At 41.9% G+C, this 11,609-nt stretch overlaps 1 protein-coding gene across 1 annotated transcript; it reads right to left on the bottom strand.

The window, feature by feature from the left end:
- Positions 1-318: 318 nt before the first annotated feature.
- Positions 319-7,720, bottom strand: LOC124705589 (homeobox-leucine zipper protein HOX9). Its single transcript, XM_047237290.1, has 18 exons — positions 7,455-7,720; positions 7,010-7,169; positions 6,846-6,928; positions 6,619-6,709; positions 6,432-6,527; positions 5,912-6,025; positions 5,715-5,798; positions 5,466-5,621; positions 5,290-5,364; positions 4,530-4,636; positions 4,258-4,438; positions 3,625-3,813; positions 2,897-2,971; positions 2,559-2,693; positions 1,914-2,239; positions 1,630-1,735; positions 1,101-1,250; positions 319-782 (listed from the first exon to the last, which is right to left on the bottom strand). The coding sequence occupies exons 1-18, from the start codon at positions 7,703-7,705 to the stop codon at positions 636-638; spliced, it is 2,526 nt and encodes an 841-aa protein (XP_047093246.1). The 5' UTR covers positions 7,706-7,720; the 3' UTR covers positions 319-635.
- Positions 7,721-11,609: the final 3,889 nt, after the last annotated feature.

The following is an 11,609-nucleotide window of genomic DNA, read 5'->3' as shown; positions in this document are numbered from 1 at the left end:
CAAAGCCCTACAACTACATCACTACATCAGACCAGGTCTGTATTGTGCCAAATGCCAAATGCTTAAACACTTGCCATTTGCATCACCGAGACTCCACTTACAAAACTTTGATCGTAACAGAGCGGCTATGCGCATGAGACTATAGTCACACGTACTAGAGGATATTACTGATATATACCAGAACATTTCACGCTGATGGTGAGCCAACTTGGGTATTTCTTTTACATACTTTTGACTTCCTAGTGTCTCTTCATCACCGAATACTTGAAAATGTCAGGTACGTAGCCACTGAATTTAAGTTGAACAAAGAAATCCAAATAGCATCACAAAAGCAAAAAATTAACTTCACCAGCGGCAATTAAACACCAGCTATCACAATTTGCTACTAGCATTCCATCACATAAATGAAGGTAGGAACTATTCGGGATTCAAGTTAGTACCTCAATTCAACAGACAGCAGCCAGCTTCTTGCCTGGGTAAATTAGAAGAGACGAGAGACAGATTTACTCTAGGCAATTTTTACAGATCATGGCTCTTTCAAACCTAGAAACTACTTAAAACATAGCATACACTAATAGGGGCAACGGTTCTCTCCCACAGAGAAAGCAAAAATGGAGCTGCGCGTGACGGAAAAATCACACGAAAGACCAGTTGACAAAGCAGAAGGCAAGGCAATGCACATTGTTGTCTTCACCAAGTACCTTCCATGCTATAGCTTGCTCAAAGGAGACATGGCGGCCCATGCCAGATAAGCACACACCAGCAGGTAGGTAAACATAGCCCTGAACAAATTGATAGAATGATTATTAGAACTGCTGAGTGTTTTCAAAATGCACAGGAGCAAACATATATAAAAATGTAATTTATAGTAGTTGATTGAAAATAAAATTGCTCAGTTCTTAAGGTTGACTAGAGTATCATAACAGAAAATAGAACATGCTGGCACTTCCACAAATTTTTTTACACGGCAAGGTTTAAAGAATCAAAAGTCTACTCCCTGGTTAGGGCATGCTGTTGAGAAAAAAATTGGGATGGTGCCTGAGGAGAAATCAGGTAATCTTATAATTTTGTTTCATAGCTTGAAAGAAGCAGTTGAAGACCTGTTCCATCAATTTTGGGATCTCTGAGAATAGTGCCTTTCTGCCAGCATCATCAAATATCTTGTCCAATGAGAGGTCTTGTAGAGCAACGAAAGATGTTTCCAACATGTTGATTCCCATCTCATTGGCGAAAGTAAATACAGGCTTTTCCTGAAAGAACAATAGAATGCAGGTATGTGAGTAAAAAAAACGCACAATTTTGTGCTGCCATGTAAAGTAAGATAATCCCTCCTTTCCATAATAATTCTTGTCATGGTTTGAACTAACTAAAACCACCACAAGGATTATGGAACAGAGGGAGTAGCTTCTAACTAGTAAGATAAGATGAGAATAAGCCCTAACCAACTTACTCAGCTAGACTAAATCCCTAAGGCTAACTAGTTTGATAAGCATGAGTTTATGTGACCAAATAGGGCACAAAATGCTTGGAAATTACAGAGTATCCTAGAAGACATAATGGAGATGCGACAGATGAAAATAAAGTTGTTTGCTTGCATGTGTGGTTTTTTCATCAGAAAGGCAGAAATACCTTGAAAGAACAGCACAAAATAGCATCTTCGTAATCCCAGAGCATTCTCAATAATGATTCCCCAGCTTCATCTGCATGTCTAAGTAACTCAACCCCCAGATGGAACCTGTAAATATGGTTATTTTGTATTAATTTTTGTACAAGTATGTCATTTACTGCTATGTCATTTATACTCCTGATCCTTAAGAGGAAAAGGTATAGACCACAGCAGTAAGACAAAACTGATCACCGCTGACATTAAAGGTCATTCATAAGATAGAATGGAAGATGTTAAGTGTGCTTACTGGTAGCTTTGGCATATCCAGCGAGCAAGTGTTGCAGCTTCAGGGAAGCCAGAAATTATCTTCTGTTCAGCATTCAAGCCAGATCGAGAGGGGGAGATAGCCAATGATACTCTCTGAACGGCAGAAACTATGCTGCGGACATACTGTCGAGCCATAGTTGCAACACTATCTTGGAGATGCATCTCGTAAGGGAATTGAAAGGCAATTGTCAGCACTGATCGTAGATTACAATCATCAAGAGATGCATCCCCTGAGGCTTGCAGTGTAGTTGAACCAACTTCAAGGCTAGAGGCCAAATCTAATGTTCTACCAGCTGGTGCACCATCCTGTGGAAGATATTGATGGTTAAAATCTGAGTAGCTGAAAATCAAACCACACATAACAAAGAAGAAACTAAAAATGAGTGACATCCTACTGGGATTGAATGTCTTTCAATGCTAAAATATTCAAAAACATTTTTATGATGCATAAGTATGTTACAGAGCACCTTAGAACAAAATAGAGGCATTGTGTAAGGGACAAACATGTTCAAATGCTGTGATAGGTGAAGATCATACTCACAGTGATATGAGCGAGAGCAAACACAGAAAGGAAGTGGTATCCTGGACTAAGCTAGAACAAAATGAGAGAAACGAAACACTCAACTGTTTTTGTATCCAATGGTATAACACGAAAGCCTGAAGATATTAATGGAGCATCGTCAGGGAAAAGCTCATCGATTGGCGCAAAGACAAGCTGGAAGCAGGATCCCATTGATTTCTCATCTATTCCAGTGCAGAACTGAAATATCAATCAAACAAAAATCCATTAGAAGCCCTTGTCCAGAACTCCAGATACTTCAAGGTACTACCATTATAGTCAATAAGTCCAATTAATAAGTAACATGTCATGTCAATTACGCCATTGTCTTTGATGCTACTCTGTCACTGCTAATTGATCCGATAATAGAACATGGGACTAAAGAAAGTTGTTAGTTATTTTACCTGAAGCAGGTGAATATCTCTTGATAAAAGACCCTCATCAAGTGCTTGCCCTTCAAGACGAACAACTTCTAGAATCTGCATATTGAATTATTGATTTAGGTTCCAGGTTACTACTATGTAAATCAAGAAAAATAGCATACAATTATGCAACATATATTGCATTAATATATATTTTTATTAGTCTACTCCTTCCGTCCTCAAATAAGTGCACTTCTAGTCTTTGCCTTAAGTCAAACTTTCTTAAATTTGACCAAATTTATTGGAAAACGTAGCCACACTTATTACACTAAATTGGCACCGCTTGATCCGTTATATAATGTACTTTCATAATATAACGATACACTAAATTACACTAAATTTGACCATATATGTTATTACTTTTTTTTATAAATTTTGTCAAATTTTAAGGCAAAGCAAAAGCTAGAGGTACACTCATTTGAGAATGGAGGGAGTATCCAATTGATAGACTTGTTATTAGGCTCAAAGTGGAGATTGGCTAAATAATCAGCTTAACCTATTTGTTTTCTAAAATCTCTTTGTAAGTTCTTTAAACATTTTATCATTTTAATATGAAAATTCCAGTGGAGATTTTCCCCGCCGTTTCACCATTGTAAGGCTCACTTGTCAACAAACTATTGCTGCTTTCTCATTTGGCAATCAGCAACAGAGATACTAATTCGGCCTCGTGACACCTAGAAAACAGTGCATGCAAAGACTTGTGAATATACCTCCTCATTCTCCACCGTGTGAGCAAGTGGCATGATGATCTGACTCCCAGAAAATCTCATAGGACGCAACCCAGGGAGTGAACATGAGCTTGTTTTTAGTGCTGAAGCCGAATATGCATCAAAGTTATAATCAGCCCATTCAGACCGATGTTCCCTCAAAAACCGAACCAGTACTGCTGGTGGAACACTCTGGTAAACCAAACAACAGCAAAGTAAACAAGTTAAGAACTAAGAGACAAGAATTAATACGTGAAAGATCCAAGATGGTGTTTAATTATCCAGTCTATGGGGAGTTCACTGAATCAAGCAAAAAAAACTAGACGTCAGGTACAGTATCACCAGTCATTAACAAAACTAGGGTATGAAGTTATCAGCCAAATGCATGTGATCAGAATCATCATATTATTTACAAGTTGCAAGGTTACAAGTATGGAGCAAGGTATGCATTGATTCTGCATCTTGCGGATAATGTCAGGAATTCTTACATTTTTTTTCTTATGGTACTAAGAGGGTTTTAATACATGCACCTGGAAAACTTTTGTATCCACAGTTCTAACCACTTTTTTCAATAAAATTAACAAAGTGTCTATTAATGGGAATGAGGATTTAAATTAAATGTAATCGCATACTAACCTGCAGTAGCATTGATGCCTTAGCACATATGACACCTCCAGGGGCTTCAAAAGCATTGGGAGCAGTGTTATTGCTCCTAATCTTCTTTGAGTTGCAAGCAATGATCACATCTTCAATGCCATCTCCACCCATGACAGACCAACCATCATCATTGAAACCACTTATAGCATCGTTAAATCCTCTGAAGGGGTATAATTAAAATGATGTTAAAATAAACAACAGACCCAAGAAATACACAGGCAAAAGAAGCACAATCGTTCACCAGCACTAACCTACTCAGCCTCTGACTAAATGTCCGCAGAACAGCAGGCTGCCTCCCCAAAGCATATACAACCTCTCCACTGGTTTCTTGAGCAATCTGTCTGATGTGCCGTAATGCCTTGAAACAGGAAATAGTCAGCATCAAACTAGAATTTATAGTCAATCCAGCAGTCTAGAGATGTAAAGAAGAGTAAGCTATTTTCGCTATGTATGCCATAGTGCCATGGAAAACATCAAAACAAGGAATTATAAGTATTATCTTGAAGTGTCTCGCTTAAGGTATGAAATTAAAGTTGCATATCCAAACTCAGAACCATGGTTTTTGAGTCGCTGTATAGTCGTTGTATAGTCGCTGTATAGTCGCCGAGTCGTTTTCCAAAAATGGCGGCGACTCGCGACTATCCAGCGACTTATGGTGACTATACATGTTTTCTGGTCGACTATACATGAGTCGCAGGGTTTGGCGACTCACTTTTGAGTCGCGACTCGAAAACCATGCTCAGAACACAGGGAATCACATTTCACTAAATCGGTTCAGTTTTGGTGGAAAGCAGACATTTCTAGTCCTATGCCTATTATCTAAGTAGTTCTAGGCGTGTATCAAGGCATTACAGTGTCTAGGGGTAGCCATTTGTCCCCATAAATAACAGGTATTTGTAATTAACAATATAATTCTAGGCGGAGCTCCCAAAAGTCCTAAAAAAACTCATCATCTTACATGTATCAAAGTAACAGGATATCAGAAAATTTCATAAGAAACTAAGAACTCACAGCAGTAGTCATTTTCTGAGCAACAACCCTTGACGACTCATAGAGCGGTCGAAGCACTTCTGGAACACTCCAAGCCTGTAAAGATAGAAACGAACAAAATTAGTAATAAACATGATGGTGAACATTGATGCATGAAATTCAACACCTAAGTAGGATGTAAATTTTGCAATTCAGACCTCAAGATCCAGATGGTCCACTATATGGACAATTGAACCGCCGCCATCGCATGGCCGGACCAAATAACCACTAGGGAGCATCTCAGCCCTTACAAATTGCTGCGCTGAGGCAGTACTTGGACCACCCCCTGAACCACTCAGAGATCTTTCACAAACCTACAATACACAGAGATGTAAGCAAAAGAAGCAGCTTTATTGGTGCTAATTTACATAGACGGGCATAAAGAAAGCATTCATATTTATACGCACCACGAGACTGCCATCTTCCATTGTTGTTGTGTATCTTAATGTCCAAAAATCTCGTGCAGGAACTAAAGTAGTAGGAGCATACATCTGAACACAGAAACCAAAAACAAAAAACCATATAGGCAATATAAGTTAAAGAACTAGAGAAAAAACCATTACTATTGTTCAAACTAAATGTGGATCAATGATATAATGCTCACCTGCATGTAAACAAGTTCAATAGTCCCACCGTTTCCAGCTGGAAGCATTGTAAAGACTTCAAGACTCCGACAATCACGGAACCAAGACGGGCGGTCTTTCAAGATCTCCACAATCTACAATGTACACTAATTTCAGGATCTCTGGAGAAAAATGCTTACTATAACAGTGTGTTTACAGAAGTCCAGAGAAGCCCCCAAAAGAACTGGCCTAAACTTGGAGCAGATAAGTTAATTTTATCAAAGGCCTTCCATTTGGTGACTCATTGTTCTAATAAAATATGTTTATGCCTCAAGCAGAAATTGAATAAGTATGTGCAGCTAGCTGTTAAATACTTTCTGAGATATCCCTTCATTTTAAAGAAACACACTGTATATCAGATAAACAAACATGTTAAATTGCAGATGATGATGGTTTCCACATAATTCTCTTTGAAACAAACAACAGGTGTGCCAGACAAAGTCTTTTTTGAAACGAGATTCCAATCAAAGTTTTTTAAAAAATTGCAGATGTATAGAGTACCTTTGTTGGTTCCAGATTAACCAAACCACAGGCACGAGCAGCAACACCGCGGCAACCATGTGAAATGGCCACAATACCAAACGAATCCGGACCAGGCTAATCACAGTAAGGAGAATAAAATGAGTGGTTAGATCCAAGTCAGGATTACTCTTGGAATAAAGAACCACCAAAATTGGCAACAACTGACCTTCATCCCGGGCATCGGGACCCAATCAACAGCAGTTCCTGTAGCCTTCGAGAGGAACTCTGTCAAGGTCTCCTCCGCAATTGCAAGGAGTCTAGAGAAAAATGGAAGGAAGATCACATAGAAAGTACAGTACTTAGATCATATAGCAAGTACAGTACTTAAAGAGAAAGGAAACTGAACCCCAACAATTGCCAAGACTAGCATCATCAGTAACAAAAATCACATACCCAGCAGGGTTACTTGCATCCCTTAGAGGGTTTGGAGGAGCGGTCACATTTGATTCACAGCTTGTATCAGTGGCCAATGAAGGCTGAAAACACAAGGTGAGCACGGTCAGACACTATTCTGCGGCCTGTATGGTTTGCAATAAAAAAACAAGATGAAGGATTACGTTCTGCAGCTGCTGCTTCATGTATGCATTCTCATGAACCAACTGCGAGACCTGCTTCTGGAGACGCTCATTCTCTTCCATGAGAAGCTTGTTCATCGCACTCAACTTTCTGTTCACAGCTTGAAGCCTTGAAGACTCTTTCCGCTGCTTATCACGGCACCTACGACCACCACACGAAAGACAACACCAATTAGCGGCTTGAATGCAAAACCTACCAATATTGGGGAAAAAACAATACACCTATGCACCAATGCAGAACTAGAAACTCCTTTAGCTAGCATGTAAAAAAGTTACTAGAGCACATCCTCTGAATAGCAGGAGACATGCACCAGATTCGCTGTGAGCTGGTGATCCGTCCTTACTCAATTTGCCATTACAGTCTCATGCAGAGTAATGCAACAATTTCCATCCAGCCACAGAAGGCAAATGTTGGCTGAATGCTCACCTTCGGTTCTGGAACCAGACCTTGATCTGCCTGGGCTCGATGTTGGACAGTATTGGGCACTCGCGCAGCAGCTGCTGCCTGCGCGTGGAGGTGGGCTTGGGGCACTCGGCGTACACCCGCTCCAGCGCCTCCACCTGCTCCGGGGTGTACCGCACGTACTTGCCCGAGTCCATCCCGCCCTTGTCGTACCCGCCGCCTCCGCCGTCGCTCCCGCTCCCGCTCGCGCAACGCATCGCCACAGCTGCCGCCATCGCTGACACTTTGGTCTCCCTTTTGCTGCTTGCTCAGCGCTAGTACTTCCACCTCCTTGCAGCGATCCTCGAGAGCAGAATAACCTGGGATGGGAGAGATTTCGCGCGGTTAGAACAAATTTGACCCGGGGATAAAGCGGGAGGTGATTAACGAGCGGTTGGGCGATCCGCATCCCTCCCTCCGGAATCCGGATCCCTTAAACAAGAACGAAGCGTGGAAAAGCACGCAAAGGAGCCGGCTTTTGGCTGAGTATCTGAAATGGGGAAAGAGGAAAGGCGGCCGCTGCACAGAAGACGCAAATGCGAGCGGCAAAATCCCACGATTTCGCGTGGAAATCTTCAGTTTAATCTCCGTTTTCACGGCTTCCAGCGAGAGAGAAAAAAACAGAGAGATAATCTATAAAAAAACTATTCATCAGAACACGCAATGGCGACGCGGATAAGCAGTTTGAGCAAAGGCGAGAATCGTCCTCCCGAGCCCAGCAAAAGAGGCGTAAAACGAAATTAAAATAGCAGGTAGTACCTCCACGCACGCACGCCGACGCCCTCGCCAGAGAGGGGCGCCGCCGGTGACCCGCTCAGAGCCTCCCGGCGCCCGAGCAGCCCCGCGCGGCTGCGCTCGGACCCTCGTCCATGGACCGCTTCCTCCCCGGCTCCTTCTCCACAACCAGCGCTGCGTAGCTAGCACGCCGAGCTCCCGGATCCGGTCGGAGCTTGGCCTCTCCTATGCTCAGCTCGCGTCTGTCGGACCAGGGGCAATCGAGCGAGCAGCAGCACGGGAGAGGAGAGAGACTCTATACAGCGAATACAGAGAGGGTAGCAAAAGGTGACAGCTTTAAAGGCCCGCCAGAGAGAGAGGGAGCGCGCGGTCGCGGGAGTGGCAGTAAGCTCAGCTCGTAGCGTCTAGTCGTATTCTACTACTACCCTGCGAGCGAGCTGAGCTAGAGGCCCGGAGCTACAGCTACGATAGCCTACTAGCTAGCTAGGCAGTGAGTGAGAGGACGTTAGGAGATGGAGAAAGCTGTGGAGGAGGACGAAGGGGGTGGGTGAACTCGGTCCAGGCAGCACGGGCGGGGGGCCCGTGTGCAGTGGTTCGCCGTACTCGCGGCGTCACTGTCGCGCGTACAGGACGGCATTATTTCGCCCGTGACATCTCGCTGACCAAGTCGACTTTGACAGTTTAGAGTTACCGGCACTATTTCCCGGGAAAATGGTGAGATGAACACGAAAATAACAAACGCAAACTGCGTGTGCGTTATGAAAAAAATCAAAATAATGCTATTTTAAAAATTTTAGAAAAAAATAAAAAAATAGTATGTATACATTATGTTGATACTTACCCATGTAAGTTTCACGAAAAGATACGATTACATATGACCTACACAAAAATTAGAAAAATGGAAGTTCCTATTTCTGTGAGTACTACAAATCCAAACATTAGAGTGTCATTTGGACATTTTTGTCACTTTCTTGTAGGCCACGTACACAATTTTATTTTTTCGTGAGAACTTACACAAGTATATATCAACATAAATATACATGCAAAATTTTATTTCAATATTTTTCTGAAACTTTTAAATAGCATTATTTTCATTTTTTGAAAAACTAGGTGCACGCGCATACAGCTACCAAAACTGCTTGTCAGAGATGAACATAGCTTTAGTTTTTCCTAATTTTGGTGGGTCCCACTTGTAATAGGGCAAGAACATAATTATGGTTTCGCTAATTTTCATTTGAATGAGAATAAACTTAGACCATGTCGAAGAAAAAAACTCACTAGTCATGCAGAGATTTGTGATAGTCAGCTGCATAATGGTTATAAGTAAGAAATTATGTTAAACTAGTTGAATGCAGTCCTCCCTTTTGACCACCAAATCCATCTATCTTTGTTTTTAATCCACTACAAACTTATATTTTCACCTCCACCTCTCCCAAATCCTTCCCACGGTTTTAGCTTCAACGTTATTCATTGTCGCTGGTACATCAAGCTGTTAGGCCATCAACCACCATCTTGCTCTCACAGGCTACCCTCTCCCTGTCATGGTGCCACAGCTCGCGGGCGATGGCTGCGGTGTCACATGCGGATGCACGCCTCACCTCCAAGGGCCCCCGTCCCCTCGTGGCTATTGGTTGCGTGTATCCACCAAGCCGCGGATGCACACCTCACTATAACGTGAGATTGGAAATAAGCAAAAAGATTATTGAAAATTTCAATACAATCGGCGACAGAAGAAATAAAGTGATAATAACCCCTGAAGGTAAAGCAATAATTTACTTGCAATAATTAACCAGCTATTATCTTGCAATGCAAAACAATTGTTATCTAGGTGTTCTTATTTCTTCTAAGCGGACAATTAACCATATCAACTCGTGTCACAGCCTTGTTTTGCTCCCATTATTTCATTTTCCCCTTTGTTTTGGTAATCTCCCGTAGCAAAGAGTCGGATGCATTATTCTCTTGTTTTCTCATCTGGTAGGAATAATGTGAGGAAGACAGATAAGGTCAATACAAAATTCCACATGTGTGTATGTTTGCTTAGATGCTTCATAGACTAACTGATTGAATGAATGCCAAACTGACTTCATGTTTATCCAAGTTGCGGTTCAGTCATCTTATTTACACCATGGTACGGTCCATGCCTCTTGTTCACTCAAGGTTCCAATATATTTTAGTTTGAATGTAACACACACTATATGAGGGGAACACACACTATATTATGTAGCAAAGGAAATATTTGACTAAATGTTGAAAGGATCAAAGGGTAAACTATGCAGCTGGTGTAGGGGCTCTTGGTAGTATTTATCTCAAACTACAAGGGTGTATTCGGTTCTAAAATTAGGTGGAATGGAACAGGATGGTTTCGCACCTAGCACCCGTTCATGTGTTTAGTTGCATAGAAGGAACGAAACCAAGTTATTCCACAGAACGAAATATACCTCTAATCATCACTGTAGCGAATGAAAAAAAAACTCTTTTCTCACCCTGATTTTCTCCCTCTCGCTCTCGTCTCCACCGCCACCCTCCTCTCCCCTCTCTTCTCCACCTCCGATGGGTGCTCTCCCTCTCGTCTCCGCTGCATCTCCTCTTCTTCTTGTCTCCACCGCCGCTCTCCATCTCGCTCGCCGCTGCTCTCCCTCTCGCGCGCCGCTCCTCTTCCACTCGCACGCGAGCCGGCCATGAAGGTGGGCGCGGTGGCAGGCAGAGTGACCGGCAGTGAAGGCGGGCTCGGCGGCTGTGGTCCATCTAGTGTTCCCTGTACAATTTGATTTGGATAGAACCAAAATTTTGCCATTCCATTCCACATTTTTTTGTCCCAACCAAACAGAAAACAGAACCATTACATTCCTTGTTTTTGTTGGAACCATTTCACGATGTTGGAATGCAACCATCCCATTCCATCCTCTCTGGTTCTTGAACCAAACACACCCTAAGCTACTTGCTTGGCATTGATTTTCATATATTAATTGGAATCAATTGTTCCTCAATTTTTTCTGTTGAAGCTAAACTTAAATATGCTTCAAAATGATCAGTAGAGTACAAGGGATATATGTGTGACATGAAGATTTAGTGTACTCACTTGAAATTATTAACATTGTATAAGAAGAAGAGTTAAAGGGACATCATCTACAGGGATAACTACCACAATAGAGCAAGAAAAAATCTATGAATGTGGCTCGATTCAGTAATAAGGAAGTGATGATCGGATCATTGCGATGCATTTTTAAACTCACTTGTCTGCAGTGAAGAAATCAAGTCAGACCCAAAGTGAAAAAGAACATTTTAGCATTCAAAAGGCCCTTATCAGACACCAAACTGAATCGCAGTACAAATCCTTGACAAACTACCATCACAAGTAGCAAGACATGGAATGATCTTACAAGGAAGTTGCAGGAGAACATGGCC

This window comes from Lolium rigidum, chromosome 4 (assembly GCF_022539505.1).
Source record: "Lolium rigidum isolate FL_2022 chromosome 4, APGP_CSIRO_Lrig_0.1, whole genome shotgun sequence".
Classification (NCBI taxonomy): domain Eukaryota; kingdom Viridiplantae; phylum Streptophyta; class Magnoliopsida; order Poales; family Poaceae; genus Lolium; species Lolium rigidum.
The sequence above is the reverse complement of the archived record's forward strand: the minus strand, read 5'-3'. Positions and strand labels throughout refer to the sequence as shown.

What these genes read in the sequence shown, in the direction of transcription:
- LOC124705589 (XM_047237290.1), bottom strand. Translation starts at nt 7,705, where the DNA reads ATGGCGGCAGCTGTGGCGATGCGTTGCGCGAGCGGGAGCGGGAGCGAC. An exon ending in TTAATCTGGAACCAACAAAG is followed by an intron (nt 6,026 to 6,431) that starts GTACTCTATACA and finishes TGTACATTGTAG; the next exon opens with ATTGTGGAGATCTTGAAAGA. An exon ending in TGGATATGCCAAAGCTACCA is followed by an intron (nt 1,736 to 1,913) that starts GTAAGCACACTT and finishes CCATATTTACAG; the next exon opens with GTTCCATCTGGGGGTTGAGT.